At 40.0% G+C, this 20,046-nt stretch overlaps 1 protein-coding gene across 1 annotated transcript in view; it reads right to left on the bottom strand.

Moving 5' to 3' along the window:
- GRIP1 (glutamate receptor interacting protein 1) overlaps positions 1 to 20,046 on the bottom strand; it is a 323,990-nt gene that overhangs the window by 19,114 nt on the left and 284,830 nt on the right. Inside the window, exons 13-19 of the mRNA XM_062016662.1 lie at positions 19,260 to 19,405; positions 17,578 to 17,658; positions 9,681 to 9,750; positions 9,276 to 9,421; positions 3,226 to 3,370; positions 2,034 to 2,173; positions 1,673 to 1,861 (exon numbers count right to left, since the gene is read on the bottom strand). Coding sequence (XP_061872646.1) covers positions 1,673 to 1,861; positions 2,034 to 2,173; positions 3,226 to 3,370; positions 9,276 to 9,421; positions 9,681 to 9,750; positions 17,578 to 17,658; positions 19,260 to 19,405 — 917 coding nt within the window. The remainder of the gene's footprint in view (positions 1 to 1,672; positions 1,862 to 2,033; positions 2,174 to 3,225; positions 3,371 to 9,275; positions 9,422 to 9,680; positions 9,751 to 17,577; positions 17,659 to 19,259; positions 19,406 to 20,046) is intronic.

Raw genomic sequence — 20,046 nt, 5'->3', positions numbered from 1 at the left:
CAACTGAGTTAGAAAAAAATCTGCTGGGAGATACTAGTTTAGTTTTGGCACTGCATCTGAATCACCAGGACTTTGGAAAGTGGTCTGGGCCTGAGTCCTTTCCACAGTTAAACAATTCACTCTAAATATCATCAATTTGCCCAGGAAATGAGAATTAGAACTATTGTTTTGGCACCTTTTCAGCAATAGTTCTCCTCGGAACTTAAAAATATCAGAAGAAAACCTGATTAGATTTGATACCTAATTGAACAAAACAGTTAAAAACAGCAAAGGAGAAAAAATCATCCCAACTCTAACTCCAGGGAGTTACAAATTATACAGGAGGAACAGAGCTCAAAACACTGAGTGCTAAATAACATATCAAACAGTAAATTAAAAGTAAAAAGTAGAAGACAGGAGTTATAATCAAATGCATTCAAACTGTCTTGTTTAAAGTAAGTCGATGCCAAATATCTGCAGTAAGGCTAAGAAACGCTTAAAGAACAGAAAAAAATGGCCACTAATGGTAACACCAGCTATTTCTTGATCCCAAGTAGCTCAGCAGGTTTCAAAGGAAACATTTTGCTTTCCAGAAGAAACTGCCAGTGTTGCCAGTGAGCAGGCACCTTAGAGAAAGGCAACAAAAGCAATCAGCACAGAACTTCAGTCTCTATGGAAAATCTGCTGGGCAGAGCTCTGTGTCAGTTTTCTGTGTGAGGGTATGAAACAGCCATACATGAGCTACTACCCATGATCCTGGAAAGCCAAAGAAAGAAGCAGAGAAATAAAATTTCAAGGATGTGTGCAACCAGATAAGTGAGAAAAAATTGAGGTAAGGACCTACCTCTCCAAATACCCACCAGGTAGTGGGAATACCTGCTTTACTATGGAAATAAATTAAAGAGAGTTTAAAAAAATGGTGAAGCTCTGGGGAAGTTATTTTTCTTGTGGTCAAGAATATTAAAAGATGTTTGTATCCCTCACTGCCTAAATAAATGTGTCTTACAAATGAAAGAGATTATTTGAAAATTCCATGTAAAACAATAGTCAGAAGTAGAAAGTTTTGCATTAAGGAAAATCGTGTCTTTAAATACAATGACTGGTTTTGAGAGCTGGAAGTTAGATGTTAACACTGCAGAAAGGAGGAAGAAGCAAAAGATTTATAAACATACAATGACTGGTTTTGAGAGCTGGAAGTTAGATGTTAACACTCCAGAAATGAGGAAGGAGCAAACGATTTATGAACCACAAGCAAGGCCTAACGATTCCCCTTCAGCAGCTTAGAATAAATCTGTTGTCAGTTAAAAATTACTGCATATGGGCATCAAATTCATGAACATCTTCAGTGTGCTCTTGTGCCTCACATTGATCTGTATTTGAAGGATAAACCCCTTTAGTTGTAGATGAGCTATGGACTGGGCTATTCAGATGTCAGTAAAGCTAACAAAAGTCTGTTAATGTATTGATAGATCCTTCATAACACACCACATCGTCATGAACGAATGAATCTGAGGCCAGCCAAGTGTAAGAAATCATGCTTTCTGGCGAGGTGTGTGGTCATAATGAGACGCCAGCACATTACAAAGTACGAGGTTTAAAGTTGGTACAGCTAAAGTTCTCTATAAGGCAAAGGAAGGTCAACCACGAGGGTGATAATTTCTGCTTCAAAAGTCTGTTGCATTCTTGATATTACCTTGATTTCCAAAGCTGGTATCGATACCGGAGCCATCCCATGACTCTACTGCGCTGTCGATGCTTGGGACTGTAGTGGAGTAGATGTCTGAGAGTTTGCCAGATTTCTGTGCAGCAGAGGTTTCATCTTCAGCATCGCTCAGTTCACTTACGTGACCCACAGGGACAGAAAATTTCTTAGGACTGGTAGCTGAATAGGAATATATGCATACAAAAAAGTGGGGTGGTCATTGCTTTGCTGCAGTCCTAAGAGTGTGCTGTTTACTACTGATACAATGGTTTTCCAGGCATGGCTTCAACGCTAGTTAATCTGTAACAACAGTGCACTAAAGACCACCGATGTTCCCCTTGGCCATACTCACCATCTGTCTGCTTCTTGATTTTCAAGGTGACAGTTTCTCCTGCCATTTGTAATAAATGAATGGCTTCGCTCAGAGGCTTTCCTTTCAGACTGCTACTATTTATTGCTAAGATTCTGTCTCCTATGTGAATTGCCCCAGTCCTACGATAAGAGAGAGAAGTAAAATATCGAGAGAGTATAGAAAGCAGCAAAGACAATTTCTTTGCATATCTGGAGCATGAAAGTTTCATCTTTGCCTTTCTTTAATTCATTTTGCTTTTATAGCTGTGTTATGGAGTAATTCTTTTGTTAGAAACACTTAAAGCCAGTCACCTTTGTTGCAGTGACATTAGCAGAGTTGAGGCATGGAGATACGGATTTCTGTGTTACTGCAGCAATTGAGTTAATCACCTGTGGATGGTGCTCACTGCAGCTCACCTGTTTAAGAGCAATCTCAAACAGCTCAGTAAGTTCTGAAATGAGTCAAGTTCCTACAAGTCTCACAACATAACAAGTTATGGCAGTGTGAATGAGTAATCAGGTATTTCACAAATGTGGCTTTAAGGATGGACCGTATCCAGAGAAATTAAATTCTCCTTGTGTAAATGCACAGTTTGTTCTGGCTGTGCACAGAATGGTGCCTTGTGTGCTCTAAGTTCTGTCTGAAACCACCACCAAAGGTACCAGTTGCTGTGGCTGTACCTATCTTAGAAAGAACATTGGCTAGGAAACCTTTTCACTGTTCTCTATCCACCACTGACCACGAGGAGCGTTTCTGCTTGCCACAGCCAGAATGCTTGTTATGGTGTAAGTGCATGTACAGGTGCAGTGTCTGCACATCATAAGCAGCAGGTAAATATACAGGTCCAGGTAAAGTGAAAGCACATGAAGTGCTTTCCTTACCTATTATGCTATATAAGGCTGCTAAAATGTTCTGGTGACTGAGCAGTTTGACTAGTCTTTCTTAGGTGATTTATAATAAGCACGACAATCCTCTGCTCTGTCTTGTACAGTATGTGCAAGAACAGATATTGCTCATGCTCCTGAACTTGGCAATGTGCAAAAAAACAACAGCAGAAAGATTATAAACTCAGATTTGGACAATTACAACGACATAAGTTGCTAAACTATGAAAATAAGCATCTTTGGGTAAACAAAAGAAATCTTTATTTTGACAAAAGGAATGTTTAAAAATAATTTGCTTTCCAACTTACCTTTCAGCTAATCCTCCTTTTGTAAGGCTGGAAATGATTATGGGATCAAAGGGCTCCTCAGTACCAGAGATTGTAATGCCAAGAGGCCCACCATAGCGCTTGAGCTCGACAGTATAAATGATTGCTCCAGAGCTCTCCTGTTCATCTGCAATAAATGGCAAGGGGATGCAATTGGCTTCTTGTGAAAAAGGGAATGAAAAAAATAGCACATTCGGTCTAGTGACTAGTAATCAAAAAACACTTTCAAAGGACTGCATTTCAGATACACTTCTTGATCATATTCTACTGGATTATTTGGGGAAAAAATAGAATTAATCCTTGTGTGATTTCTTTTTTATTGCCAAAACCCAATTACATTGAAGTCAATAGAAAGACTCCCCTCACTCTATTAAGACTAAATTTTACTTTGTTTAAAATTTTTATATCTTATTTCCTGTCAAAATAGAACTTCATGCCATTTTGTTACAGAATCATAGAATAGTTAAAGTTGGAAGGCACCTCTGGAGGTCAGCTGGTCCAACCTCCCAGCTCAAGCAGGGCCACGAGGATTGGGTAGCAGAGGGCTGTGTCCATCTGGCTTTTGAATATCTGCAAGCATGGAGATTTCACAACCTCTCTGGGAAACCTGTGCCAGTGTACGGTCACTCTCACAGTAAAAAAAGTGTTTCCTGATGTTCAGGAAGGAACCTCCTGTGTTTCACTTTGTGTCTATTGCCTCTTGCCCTGCCACCAGGCACCACTGAAGACAGCCTGGCTCTGTCTGCTTTGCATTCTCCCTTCAGGTATTTGTATACATTCATACAATCTCCCTGAGCCTTCCCTTTCTCAGGCTGAACAGTCTCAGCTCTCTCAGCCTTTCCTCACAGAGGAGATGCTCCAGCCCTTCCATTCTCTCTGCAGTCCCTCGCTGGACCTGACCCACTATGTCCATGTCTCTCTTATACTGGGGAGCCCAGGACTGGATGCAGCACCCCAGAAATCTCTCAGCTGATGCTGAGCAGAGGGGAAGGATCACTTCCCTCAGCCTGCTGCCAACGCTCAGCTTGATGCAGCCCAGGAGGCCGTTGGCCGCCTTTGCCAGAAGGTCACGTTATTAAAGACAAGTTACTACTGCTGTATAAATACTGGTACTCATCTGTTTCTTGAACTAAATTGAAGATATTTGGAATGAAAGATAATCCCAAAGCTTCAAAAGCAAGCTTCCTTAAGGGAACTGTGGGAAAAGTCAGAAGTCATGATAAGATGAACAGCTGTCTTTCTAAGAGAACCTGAAATATATCCCATGTTTTTGATGGGCAAGTTTTAAACTTTTCTAACAGAATAAAAAAAAAGGGGCTTCTGAATTCTGAATTATCAAATAAGTTGAATAATAACTCCATTCAATTTTATTTCATTATATTGCATGAAGTAATTTGCATTAATTTGAAATGTTAGCCTCACCGAGCAACCACTGGAAAAGAATTCATCACTGCGTGAGCTGCAGTGCCATGTACGTTCCTTAACAGCACCCAACAGGTGCTGCAGCAGCAAGAGAGCCTCCTGGATTTGTAGAGTGCATGCTCTTCACATAGCATCAAAAAATCATCACAGCAGGACAGCAATCAGCTGCAGCATCTTTTGAGTTGTGATGGGATGTTTTACAATTTAAAATGCCAGATTTCTCCTCAGATCAAAATAAGAAAGGCTGCCTTGCCCATGTTATGGTATTGGTATTCAGCCAGGATGTCTGGCCTGGCGGGCAACTTTCCTTAGAGCTGTGAGTAATGACCTTTCAAACGGCTCAGCGAGTGTGCAAAACGTCTGGGAAGCACACTCCATAAATGTTACAAAAACTAACCTGAGACAAGTTAGAAAATTCAAATCTTCCCATTTCTGTTTCTGTAGGTTGAAAAGGTTTAGAAGAAAAAAGGCACCTGCATTGCCTGCGGAGGTTCAAAGAGTTGCTTTCTTCTAATGCTGAATGTGGAACTTAAACAGAGCTGGATAAACACCAAGATCCATGGGGCTACTGTGTTTCTTCCCAACTGGCAGAAAATTTAGGCTCTTACCTCCCCCTCCACTCCAACTCCCTCCTATTCCTCCCTTCCTATTCACAGAAAGAAAATGGTACACACATACAATGAAAGGCGAGAAGAGTTAGTGGTGTTTATTCAGCAAAGAATACTGGGATTTTCATGCCTGGGGTGAGCCTCATATTCTTACTTGGGACTTTTAGCAGGGGTGTTTTGGCACAGTTCACATCAACTACTCTTTATCTGACATGCTCTTTCCAAAACCACCCAGCTCCAAGACCCCCCTGGAAGCCTCTGGCCAGCACACAGCAGAAAGTGTCAGCTCTTGCTTGCTTGCTACAGCATTTATGGAACTACAACGAATCCTCTGCCATCTAATGTTGGTAGCATTTACACAGGTGCAATACTGATGTTTCTCTGCTGCCAATAGCAAGTGACTAAGAAGCTGTTAATCATACAGCAGCCCTGCCACACGAGAGTTGGAAGTTCATGGATCTTAGTGAATGGCAGGAAACGAGGAGACTGGTCCATTATATCTGTCTTCTGGACAGCCTCAATTAAGAAAATTAGTGGCAGAATGCAATAAATGTCAAATTGCCACACTGTTCTCTTCAGTGCTCTTTCCAGGCAGCAGAAATGCAAGCTATCCAAGAACATGGCATGGATGTGGCCTGAACTCACAATGAAGGCCGGTGTTGCCATAAAAGCAAGGAACTTAAATGCAAAAAAGGATGGCAACTGTTAGATTAATTGGTAGATTAAACTGTCATCAGATTGGGAAGCTGCAATTAAAAAAGAGGTAAAAACTGCTGAAAACACACTTCTATCAGGGGAAGAAATATCACCAAATTACCATGGGTTTGGGTCTCATGCTTTTGAGATTTTCCTTCTTTTCTTGTGATGCAACTGTGGACAGTTCTTGGAAACCACACTTAATGAAACCAGACCCTCTGTGCTGCAGTGTCTCTGCTCTCTTCATTAGTCTCTTCCTTTTCAGAGTAATATCTGATAAATACAAAGGGGCAAAGAAGAGCAGGGTCCAAGGGAGCAAATGACATGTACTACCCAGCTGCTGGCCTCACCTTCATGGTTGGCTCTGAGAAACATATAACGGTTTAGAGAAGGGAGGAGTTGGAGGGATAGCAGAGGAGCAAAAACAGAAGGCAGAAGAGCCAGAAGGCAGAAATACTTAGAAATTAATATAAAGAGTTTGAAAAACAGCAAAGAAACGAGAACCTAGGGAGGAAGAACCTCTGCTCCCTGCCTTCCTCTCCTCAAAAAAGCATGTAATGAGAAATTAAAAGAAGTTTAAATGCTAATCTCATTCTGTGGTTTAGAAATTGCTGTGGAGTGTTCTAGGCCTACTCCTGTCTTAGCATCAGTCTTTTATTTTCTTGGAGAATCTATTAATATTTATTTCTCTTTTGAGTTTGAGACACACACTTCTTCCCTCTGTGAGAAAACTGACTTTCATAAATAAGGTAATGAAAAATAAACAAGAAATTGTTTTGATTGAGGTACATTTTTACTACACCTTTGCTACTGCTTTGGCATTGTTTTCAAAAATATTTTTTCTTCAAGTGACACTAATTTGTTTTAGATTTCAAAGTACCTGAAATCTGTTATAAATACTTGCAACTGCACTTTGACATTTAGCCAACTGTTACAAGAATCATAGAATCATAGAACAGTGGGGTTGGAAGGGACCTTTAGAGATCATCTAGTCCAACCCCCCTGCAGAAGCAGGTTCACCTAGATCAGGTCACATAGGAACATGTCCAGGTGGGTCTTGAAGACCTCCAAGGAAGGAGCCTCCACAACCCCTCTGGGCAGCCTGTGCCACTGCTCCATCACCCTCACAGTGAAATAGTTTTTTTCTTAAATATAAGTGGAACTTTTTGTGTTCCAACTTCATCCCATTACCCCTTGTCCTGTTGCTAGCTACTATAGAAAAAAAGGATGTCCCAACCTTTTGACACCCACCCTTTAGATATTTGTAAATTTCTATGCAGAATTGTTATCAGTAGGTCTCCGAGTAGCTGTCTATTTACATCTGTTCAGTTACACCAATCATGTCTGGATAAGACATTGTAGTTGTGTGAGAATCTTGATGTATGATATAACTGTAAAATAAGCAATGTAAATGTGTAGAAAAAAACATGTGGAACAAGAATCCCTCTTGGACTAAAACCTGTAACAGCCACCATAGTGTGCAATACCTAAGAGAGCAAAGATGTTATTTTACATGGGTGGAGATTGAAATCCACATTTCAGTAACTGCAACAGAAAACGTGTACCAACTTCAATGGAAACAGAAGCTGTCCTAGAAAAAGCCAAAGTCCACAAAATGAGGAGGAAGTTTTTACTTCTTCCACATGGCTCTAACTCACAGCACTCCTCTGGATTTGTTGGTAACTTCTGTGCAGGGTTAATGAGAGGGAGTCTTCCAAATGAAGGGAAGAAGGGATCCTAGGTGCCATGAATGCTTAGAGAACAGATCCTCTATTGTACAGAAGAAAACTTCCTTCTACAAGCATTTTTCCTATCAGCTAGGTCACAACCACTCTCTACAACTACCTGAAAGGAGGCTGTAGCAAGCTGGGGTCTCTCTCAAGTAATGAATGACAGGACAAGAGGAAATGTCCTTACGTTGCACCAGGGTAGGTATAGATTGGATATTAGGAAGAACATTTTCACTGAGGGTTGTTAGACACTGGAACAGGCTGCCCAGAGAGGTGGTGGAGTCACCATGCCTGGAGACATTTAAAAGATGTGTAGCTGAAGTGCTGAGGGACATGGTTTAGTGGTGGGCTTTACAGCAGTAGGTTAGTGCTTGGACTCGATGATCTTAAAAGGTCTTTTCCAACCAAAACTATTCTATGATTTTAAGTGTAGTTGCAGTTTGTTCTTCATAACACACCTTGTTTGCTCAGTTTTGTAAGGCAACTGACAGTCAGGTGTCCCTTTGGATGTACAGCCCATGGCCAGTTTGGCCAGACTCTGTCCAAGGTGGACCAGCTCAGCAAATCTCACCTCACCACCTGCTGGAATCTAACAATATCCTTTGAGCAGTGACTATTCACATTGCTGGATCAAAATTTACTCCCAAAAGCCAATTTGCACAAGGTGCTACATGTATCTGCCTTTGCTCTGTACTGACCATATTGAGAAGATACTTTCTGTTTGCTTTCAAAAGCAATGAAAGGACAGGAACACTTCAATGCAACTCTAAACACCATTTCAACAGTTGCACTTGATTTTAAATAAAAAAGTGTGTCAGGCTGTGCCTTTTTGCTGTGAGATTATGTAGAGCTTAAGACAGATGACTCTGCAGTTCATGCATTTACATAACGCTGCAATATAAATTCCAGCAGTAATGATAATTGTCTAACTTATTTTGCCACTACAAGGCATAACAGAACTTGCTTTATCATCTCCAGGTAGAAATTCTGCTCTTCCAGAACCCATAATGAGGAAGATCCAGGAATGTTAATTGATGAAGGTGTGCAAAACGGTATGCAAAAATCCCCTGGGCTGATCAGACATGGCTCCTCCATTAGTCATCCAGCACAGCACGTAAAGTACTACTTACCTTTAAGTGTGTGAACGTCCATCCTGAAGTGAAGTTTGTAAGTTTATGGATAAAGCATGCCTTTCACCACTCTGCTGGAGAACTAAGGCCTACAAATCCATGCTTTGCTAACCACAATTCCAATCTTAAAAGCAGAGAAAATCTCAATATGCTGATAAGGGAAAGAGCAACCTTATATGACTGCATTTAAGGGAAAATTGCCTTTCCAGAAAACTGAAGACCTCATTTTATAGTGCAGCTCCTGCAGGCAATATAGCCACTGAGAAAACTGAAAACTTTATATACCATTAAAACTCTTTTAGTGTGACATTTTCTGATTAGCACTAGCATAAACCAGCCTCATTTGTGAAAATACTTTTCACTGAAATTTACATGCAAAAGAATAACCCTATGTTCTAAAAATCTTGGAAAAACACAAGAATCTGCAGTAGGCTCACTGCTATTACCAGAATTATCTTCATCTTTGCGGATCTTTAACTTCACAAGGTCCTCACAGTGCTGAAGGATTTGGACAGCATCTTCCATTGAGCAATTGTCAAGTCGAATGTTATCTATTGCAAGCAACTTATCACCCAATTCCAGTGTCCCAGTTCTGTGAACAAACAAGCAAGCTTACATGAAATTCTAGCAACATTAAAGCAACATATCTTACAGAGTATGAACATTATTACAGAAAGAAGATGGATTTGAAAAACCACACTATTTCTTAATATGGTGAGCTTTTCACTTGTAATTGCCCTTTAAAAACAAACAAACCCCAAAACAGTCTCTTACAAGATCCATTTGTTTAACTTGAGCCTGGCTGGCTACACAATAGAAACAGATTTTTATTGAAAGCTTGAATGTCTTACCTGTGAGCAACACTTCCTTTCTTGATATCAGAAATAACCAGAGGGTCCCCTGGCTTTCTGCTGGATGGAGCTGTAATAAAAAAAATATATACAAGTGTCTGGTTTTATTTCTGGACATGCAGATGGGCCAATTCTGTCCATAAATCAATACTTCACACACATTATTTACCTGTGCTACACTCCTCCTCTTCCCCTAAATTCTATGTACATGAATGAAAACAATCATCATGAGCATACCAGTAAGTGCATACTCCTCAAAAATTAGAAAATGACAGAATTAAGGTGATAAGTGCAAAGTTCATTTAACCTGATATCTCTGAATTCTGGGGTAGGTCAGGACTGAACCACGTGAAGATACCACAGTACAGCTCCAGTGATCTATCATAAAATGCTGTGCAGATGCAACACATATGTAAGACTTTCTGTTAGTAGAACCTCTCAGCACAACTACTAACACTGATCTTTTTTCAGAATATTTCTGTCAGTCATAAATCAGGTTTTGTTATATCCCTGATCAGTGGAGTTGCTTTGGCAAATACCTACGGTGGGCTAGCCCATGTTCTTTACAACCTTTCCTGCCTCATTCAGTGCTGAAGGCAGAGGTACGAAGATAATGCTTCCTGGGGGAGAAGAAGGAATCTTACTTCACAGTAAATGAGATGCTGTGGATAGTGGCCAGGTATACGGTTGGGCTGATGCACAGTTATCAGCTCTGCACAGATGTAGCTTACATCACACAGATGCTTGCTTCACTGTGACTCGCTGCTTCCTCTGAAGTAAACGTGTGCCTCTTTTGATGAGCAGCCTTGCTCTGCTATACTGCTGCTGGGTCTCCACCACTGTGGACTTTTCCCCACATTGTACCTAGGATAGCTACCAGAAGCCCTGCAATTCCAGCAATGGTCAAATAAGTAAAACCCCCATCAGTCCTCTTCTTGCACATCTAACTCACCTCTTCTTGGAAGTATCACAGAATCATGGAATGGTAGGGGTTGGAAGGGACCTTTAGAGATCATGTAGCCCAACCTCCCTGCAGAAGCAGGTCAACCTAGATCAGGTGGCATAGGAACGTGTCCAGGCAGGTCTTGAAGACCTCCAAGGAAGGAGACTCCACACCCTCCCTGGGCAGCCTGTGCCAGGGCTCCCTCACCCTCACAGTATCAGTAACACAGTATCTGACATAACTTTCAATTTTCTATGTGTCCATTATGGTGAAAAGGATGCTGTGCTCTACATCAGTCATTGCAATTCTTTGTTGACTTGTGCAAAAGTATTTCACAAGTTTCCCTTAGCCAGGAAATTTGCTGAGCAGTTTTACTTGACTTATGGTTTCATAGGACACAGTTAACTGTCCCAGAGAAAGAAGACAATGATTACTGACTGCTTCCAGAGCACTGTTTGTTGGAACAGCTTCACGTAATGCACTGTCTTGGAGGCTTCATTCATTTGCTGATAAATGACTGCACTGATGACCTGATGTGGCAAGTAGTGGGCTTGGAACTTGAGAGTGACAACAGATATGTTTTTAGACAGCGATGTGGCAGCTGCTCTCTGACATTGGGAAGTATAGCACACACAGCTGCTTTGGCCAGGAGGCAATCCATATAGTGAACATAGACAGACTTTTGGACTGTTGTTAACAAAAAGTGTGCTAATATGAAAACATCGCCACATGGTAAAAGGCTCTCGGTTCTCCTGAAAGCGCTAATGGCTTCTGCACATGCAAGACTCTTCAACAGCCCCAGGCCATTTCTGCTCTGTGCACTGAGGCCTCTGCACTCATTGACAGAAAGTATTTTTCCATTAGGCTCCAATGCCTAACTGAAAATCACCCCAAAAGCTACCCAGACTGGAGGATCACCTACAAAATCCTGATGTCACTTACTTTAGCAGCTCATGATTCTTCTCTTTGATGGAAAATGATGGATGTTCACCTATAGCTACCACAAGGTGTATTAATAATGACTTTTCCAACACAATATTCTAACAGATCTTGTTAACTTTAGCTGCTTTGGCTGAGAAAGCCTTTGAATGTCCAAAGGAACTGTTAAAGAATGGCTAAAAAGCCATATTTCAAATGTAGTATCTCAAACATCCAGCAGACAGACACACAAAGACTTTCAAGAATGTTTAGAAGCTCGTCTAAAATGGCACACTTTCAGGAAATCCCTATGTTGCAATTTAAAGAACAGCAACTAACTTCTTGCAAAGATGTGTAATTTTATAGCTTGATTCTCACACTCTCAATGCCATGGGTCAGTCACATAAGATATAACAGTTCCACGATTTACCTCAATTCTTTGGGTTTGTTTCACCAATTAGTATCTTGTTAGAATGTTAAAGTGGAACTTTGGCTAAGTTGGGGGTTTTTTGTTTGTTTTTTTTTTTTAATTCTATGTTTTTACCCCTTGGGCAGCCTTTTAAATCTCTGATTATGGTTATAATGGTTATATATCACCCAGTGAACAATGCCTGCAGTTTGTGATTTGCGTGTTGAGATATAAATATTACTGGTACTAATGAAAACAGCCCATTATTGCTCCAAAAAGAAGAGAGGAGGAACCAAAATAGACAGGGTAAAGAGCACAGCTCAAAGTGTGAAGCCACAGGGTTCATGTGGATGCAAAGGTTACAACGGCACACACAAAGTTTTTACCTTCTCAAACTAAGTAAGTGTGAACCAGTGGTGTTTTGTTACTTATCCTGGGCTATTAATTGTGTCTGCTGGACAAAAGTCTTTTTGAGGGCATGAAACACATCTCAGCGTGAAACAAATCCCCCCCATGCTGACAAGTCCTTAATAAGCAGCTACACCACACTTTGTTTTATTCTTGTTCAGTGTTCATGACATACTTACTACAAACTACTCAAGTTGTGTTGCAGAGTTAAATCATTAATTTCCCCCTGAACTTTTGTACTGCACATCACCACAGCCTAAGATTGTCTCCCAAACACTAGCAAAGAGATGCCATCCCCAGCAAGAACATCGAGTACTGTTGTTCCAATTTTACAGATGATGAAAATAAACACACCAACATTTAGGTCAAAGTATGACAATTTTCAGTGAGCAATTTGAGATACCCATGCTTTTATTTCTCACAATAGTTTGTAGTATATAACAGCCTCTATGTGCAAAGCACAACTGCCAGCATTTTCAGCAACAGCTGCAGCTGCCCAGCATTTCTGCAAGTGTGACCCCAGGATCTCAATGATTTCCACAAAAAATCAAGCAGGCACCTGTGAAAAATCTTGCTCCCTCTCCCCATGGGACTAATGAAATTACTTGTCTCAACACAACTCTACTGTACATAAAAGGAAAAAAAACCCTCTAATTTCTCCAGGGTAGCATTAAACCATCTTGATCCTTTTTCTTTCTGCAATCCTCCACTTTGCTCATTATGCAGCCTCCGTCCCCTTTAAAACACACCACTGTTTCATCTCTCCCCAGAGAGCAGAGAAGCAAGAGTCCCAGGGAGAAAGTAGCACTCCACCGCTTCATTTAAAAAAGAGATCCTTGTGAATTAACACAAGTTTGAAGTGACACTGTACAGCTTCAAGTTTCCATCTTTACATTTCATTTCAGAATTATTTTTGGTTTTAAGAAGCAAGTAAAACCAAAAAACATCACCACTCACCCCTGTTCAGCTTTCTTGTTTAAGTCCCAGCTTCCTCTATCCCTAATTACACTCGGCCTCTTTCCTTGCCTGCTGTCTCCCTGTTATGGCTCTCCACTCATTTTCTCTCCCTGTCCCATTCTTCTTGTCCACCAAAGATCTCACCATTTTTCCTCCCTGTGCAGCTGTTAATCTACCTACTGTTGAGCTTTTGTAGAGATCTTACACAGACTGTATGTTGAAGTGCAAGTGGACTGAAGAGTGCAAGAAGTTGTACAGATGCTAAATTTAGTGTAGCAGCTGGAAGGCTGATCTTTAGCAAGTTCTATATTCTCTCTCTTGAAACTACTCTGTCATCCCAGGTCTCTGTCCCAGGTCTCTACACAGCTCCTACTAGTAAAGACACAATACTTCCACTAGGTTAAAAAAAAACAACTCTCAAGCAACCTTCCTTTCTTACTTTACTGGTAAACCAAAGAAAAAAAAAACCAGTGTGACTTAAACAGATTTTGGGGTGGACATCTCACCTACCACTCAGCCAAAACTCACTCACTAGTATCAGCCTGTCTTCAAGATTTGGGAGTATGATCAAACTCTAAACAAACTGAACAAGCAGAGGAAAAATCTAATGGGATGGAAAAAACAGTTATTATACAAAGTCAGTCCACTTATCCACAATGCTGGTTAACAGCTACTAGACTTTAAAAATAACAATGTGATGATTAAATAGATGAAAGAGCTTTTTAAAATTGTACTGATGTAGCTTTTTGTTCTTTAAGCATTGATTCATGTGGAGCAGCTGCTGCTGATTCATCAGGCTCTGTCTTGAAAATAATGACTCATAATATTGCAAAATGAAGTTGAGCTTGCTAGGTGAAATCCCAAAAATATACAGAAACTGGTTTTAGAAAGGAAATTCTCATAGTCAATGCTAAATGCTAAATATCTGTAGACATTTACAAAGCTTGTTTCTGATGAAACACAAAAGCAACAAAGCAGATATAGTATAACTGCTAGTCAAAATGACGACTTAGAAAGGACGATAGTTTGGGTGAGATTCTGATATTCTTACCAGTTTTGCAGCCTCTTATTCCTTAAGTAGTCCCATTAGCTTCACGGAGATTATTTAGGAAGCAATGCGCTGCAGTTCATTACCAGTAAAGATATCAGAATCTTACTTAGGAAAGTAAAAAAGAAAAAAAGAGCTGTAAACTACAGTTACCAGACTGTACCTGTAAGTTATTTTCTAGGTCACCATTCAATGTGTTTAAAAAATATTAGTCTCTTATAAAGTAGCCAGTGGCACAAAAATTTATCTTTAAAAAAAAAATGGGGAAAAAAAAAATCTGTATTCCATTATTTGGTCTAAAAATCAATGTCACTGGCAAAGAAATTGAAACAGATTTGAACGCCACTAGATCTGCTTGAAAGCCATTCTTCTAGGGAGTGGTTCTGCTACAAAACCATAACCACACATGCTCGGGCACTTCTGTATCACGCTTGATTTGGATGACATAAGTTTTAAGAATCGAGTCATTCTAATCACTCCAAGCAGATAACTGGCTGTGAAAATGATGGTACCTGAAGCATGAAAAATCAAGTCCCTTACATTTGCAAGCTATAAAATAGAGTCTTTATTAAGTGTAAGTAGCTATTAATGGGAAGATTAGATGGATACTGAAGTCCTGTAAGTGTGTGAAGGTGGCAATGGGCAAGGTCAGTGTACTGTGAGGTAACCAACATGAACTACCCAAAACTCAGTGACCTGGATTGACATCAACAATGATGCTCAAGAAACTTTCTTCCATCTTACTGTCTAGGGTTTTCTGCTATCTATAGGGATTTTGAACAACTTTTTGTTATTGTTTTGCTTTTTTCATTGCATTAGTAAGTCTAAGACTAAGAAAAACTTAGTCTCTTCCCCTATTACATGTCTTTTAAAGACCATGAATCAGCTCGACTGTGTTTTAGTGTGTGTGTGTCACCTCAGATATGCGATTAAGTATCGGTCTGTAACTCCATGCGGGCACACTTGGTGTTTACTACCCAGGAAAACAACACAAAGAAATAGGAATGGTTTCCCCTTCCAGGATGCCTACCCCCTAACAGCTGACTTAGAAGAGCTCTTGGACCTAAAAATAAGCATATGTTCAGGTGCCAACCCAAGGGGAAGCTTACATTTGCCTTCTGACAAAAATTGTCTGTCTTGTCTGTAAGGTCAGGTCATTTCATGACTTTCTCACCCAAATTCCAAACTAAACTGGGTATATGAAAAGCAAGACAGGTGTTTCTCTGTAACATTTTGATAGAGACGACACTTTCTCACTCACCAATACCTCCATTACCTTGAGAGGAGAGAAGATGAAACAGATCTCTAGCACTTAAACAGATCACGCCCCAAAGTGAATAAACCTGATCTCTTCTATCCCCCTCATTTAAGTCTGGTCGTAACAACTCCACTGAGTTTCCCTTAGTATTTATTTTTTAAAGAGAAACTGTATATCTTTCTGACAATATCAGTAATGAATGGCATACTAATGTGCTACAGTGCCCTGACAAAAATTGACAAAATGAATTCAAAATGCTTATATTCTTCAAATCACGTTGCCTCATTTAAGAGTTAATTGGATAGAACAGAGCAGAGCACTGAAAAGCAAGCGTGCAATGCAGATTTCTGCCAAGTAAATTTATAAACTTTATTAGTATAAATCCTTTCAGATCTAATAAACAATCAATCCTAGGCATACTTTATATGCAGTAAATACTATTAATAAGTGGGATTATTATATATAACAGATAATTTCATTTAGATGTTACAGTATACTCAGAACTGAGCTAAGACCAAACAGGCATCACTCTGATTACACAAACCACTAATTTTATAAGGCACTAACTTTTGATTAAGTTCTAAGTAGTAAAGCTATGCAAAGTTCGGAAGAAGAATGCTAAATATTAAATCCCAAGAATATTAGCTTTCCATTCAAAGTCTACTCTTGCAGTCAGAGAAAATGCACAAGGCGCCTGCATTCCAAAAAACAGCACAAATCAGATTACTAGGAAGACTGAATTTTTAAACTAATACTACAAGCCAATACTGATCCTAAGAACAACACCTAAATAGAACAGCCTCTCTCCACATTTTCTCATTTCTCAGTATTTTCAGTTGCACAAATACACGTAGATCTACGATTTTGCTTCAAGCACCACATCATGTCTCACAGAGTCTAACAATTACTCATTAAAGTGTGCAACTCAAGCAAGCAGGCCTGCAGTGTGTCTTGTTTGTTCCTCAGATATAATTCTTAGCAGTGAGTTCCCTGCTGTACTTTTGATTAAGCTTTTCCATTGTGCTGGTAAAAGATTTGAGAATATAAGTCAAAGCACAGGCTTCCCCCAAGACACATGAATAATTCCAAAGAAAGACTAATAGTCTGGGAAAGGCCACAGCCATAAAGGAACGTTAATTCCAGTGAGACCAGATTCTGTGCTGTCATTAAGTACTTTAAACACAAGCTGAGTAACTTTGACAAAGGATTATTCTTCCTTTTGTCAAGGGCTGAACTCCGTATGCTGCAGTTTACCTGGTCAACATCCAGTCCTAACAGAGTGTTACCTGTCTGTTCCCAAAAGAAATAACTATATTTAACATACGTACAATAAATGAGAAACGCTTTGATTTCAAACACCAGTAACAAGTGTGTTTTCAGAAACAAGACTGATACAGAGCCCTGTTATAGCCTTCAGCAATCTCTAAAATCCCTAGTGAAAGGGGATTTGACTCTGTGACCTGCACATCAAGGACTGCACACTAGTTTTACAGGTTGAGGACGTACCTTCAGACTCTGGGTTCTGAAGCAGAAAATAACCCCATGTACGTGGATCCTCACACTTGTGAGAAATCTTGAGCTCAGGGGGGTTCAACAATCTGTGAGACCATGACAGACTTTGCTTTATACTACTCAGCTAATGATGTTTGTATGGGCCTAATTCTATTGATGACTTTTTCATTTTAAAATCATTTTAATGGGAGTTAAATACATGCTATGCAAAAAACAACAGATCAAGCCTTTGCCCTGGCAAAATTCCGGCATCTTTAACTATTAGAAAGGGAAGTATGAATCTGCTACAGAATAGTATTTCAACAGAGACAGAGCACTGATGATCATTTCTAGAAAAAGGAAAAAGAAGTCTATATCAAAACAAACATGAGTCTATAGCTACAGGACCTACTATCTGCAGATTATTGCATAAACATGGCATTAAAAATAAGCACTTTCACTTACAACTTATGGTGATGCCGAGTTCCACATTATGCTTCTTTGGTAGTTTTACATGAAATGTTCCACTGCTTGGTATAACTGATTCTATAAAAAAACCCATTTGAAATGTTAGATAATTTATAAGGCACAGCAATTCCAAGTGCATGGAACTATACATGCACGTTCATAAAGCCACATCAGTGTCACAAGCCACAGATAAAACAGGGGTGTGGAAGGGAAGGAAGCAGGATATACAAAGCATGATTTATACCTCTATTGGTAATTTCATGGTAACTCAATTTTTTGTTGAGGTTTAACTGAATTTATGGAGATTGCATGGGCCAGCAGCCAGCAGAGACTGCAGGTTTTTAGCTTGTATGCAATTTCTGTGAGCACACAAGAAAATTTTAGTGCTGGCAGATAACTTTTAATTAAAAGGACAGGAGATCAAGTCTTAAGGATATCAGGCCTTTGCTGCTGTAGGTCTAACACATTTTTAACTGTCCACTAAAGTAATTGCCATGGAATTTACATCAACTGAGAAGAAAAGGAACCAAAACAGCACTAACAGAGAAGCATCTGGAGCTGCCTGAGGCAAAGACAACACATAGCATTGAATCCCTAACTTCTGACATCTCTGCTAGCAGAGGTTTGGGCTTTGGCCGGAAAAGGGATGACTGAAATTACAGCTATGGAAACATATAACGTGGCAGAGGATTCTAACCATCAGTATGAGTCTGACATCATGGAGCATGTGGAAGGAGCACAAATAAACCCAGGGGCTGAAATACAGGTGATTTCAGGTGTATTCAAATTACTTTCTTGCTTCTTGGCTTTATTATTTTGTAATAGTTCGTCTCCTATGTACATGACTGCACAGTGTACTGTGTTTTGTTTTTTTAACTTTATATTAGACACATACATCCTAAAAGATTATATGGAATTACTCTAAGAACCTTTAGCCTGCTTTTGACATCGTGACTTATAAAGCCATTAACAATAATCACACTGTGCAAAATACAGCACATCTGACATTGTCATGACTGCAAAGGAGCTGCTGCCAGATGAACATGGAAGTCTTAAAAGTTTTTAGTGTTTGCATAGCAGAGTAGTGCACACACATTGTCTGCAGTTGTTTGATTTAGAGAAATTGCCATTTTATAGGTGTATTCTGTATGCTTAAACACATCACAGAAGAAAAGAAAGCCATTAGTAGTAATAAAGACTCACCAGCAACATAAACAATTACTTTCCTTGCTTTTAGGGATTCAGTTTTTATTGTTGTATTTAGATTGCTGGTTTGAAACACTCTAAGTGAAACTTTTAAGAGTTTTCTGCTTATCCACTCTTTATAATACTTTTCTGTCTAGTATAAGGTTTCATTAGCTGGCCTGTAGAGCATTTGTCTGCTCAGCAGAATATTTCCATGTCAGGGTAGAAAAACGTCTGGAAATAACTCAGAGGAGCGACTGTCACCAGATCTTACTACAGGAGTTGTCATTTCCATTTGTGTTCTGAACCATGCTGCAGGGCTACATGAAATAAGAAAGCTGTACAAAAAGACACACGTTTCAAATAGGTCACTTGGAAACTGAATGGTGTGTATGTGAGAAGAAAGTCTCCACCACGGATGCCTAACACTCGCAATGTATTTAAGATTTATTCCTTCACATTTCCTACAAGACAGAATAACAGTACATTCATACCTGCAACATCAAATTCTATTTCCAAAGTGACCTTGTTGCTGATAGAGGAATCTCTGAGCAGTTGATTGGCCTCATCAAATGTGCTGTCTTCTGTCGGGATGCCATTTATTGCCACTATTCTGTCTCCTATTTGCAGCACCCCACACCTTGGTACACAATGATACAAAACAATCATCAGGAGTGCGTGCTACCAGAACCAGCAACATCAAATGCGTTCAACCTAACCTTGAAGGAGAAGTGTGGCACAGCAGCTCAGCAGTTTACCCAGGCACAGAGCAGGACAGAAGCTGTTGTGCCTCATTGTGCCAAGGCACTATCAAGCACTTCCAGCATGGGTTGTGCTCTCTAGCTTCTGGGATGCAGGGTAAGGGCCACAGCCTATGTGCCTCCACCCCATCCATGGCCATCACCTCTGTCTCTGGCCCTGGGCTACAGGTGTTGTACCTCTCCAGTGGCAGCTAGTACTTGCCTGTGCAACTACTAGTGTTCTCATGCCACGACTAAAGATATACATAAGCACAAAAATGCAACTGAAATGCTGCAATGAAAACATCAGTAATTCAAAACTCTGGTATTTCCTAAGATTTAGTTCTGTACCAAAACTGAATAGAGTTAGATTTTTGCCTCCTCCCACCATGGCATACTGAATTATCACTATTTTCACTTCAGCAATGTTTCCTTTTTCTTCCTCTTCTTTTACATGAACATAGCTTCCAGACTCCTGCTGGAAAGTTCTGGATGGTAAAAACAGTGGTGTTTGCCATTCTTTTTTATAGCTGATCAAGCG

The sequence above is a fragment of the Colius striatus genome, chromosome 1 (assembly GCF_028858725.1).
Source record: "Colius striatus isolate bColStr4 chromosome 1, bColStr4.1.hap1, whole genome shotgun sequence".
Classification (NCBI taxonomy): Eukaryota; Metazoa; Chordata; class Aves; order Coliiformes; family Coliidae; genus Colius; species Colius striatus.
This window is presented reverse-complemented; position numbering and strand designations above follow the sequence as displayed.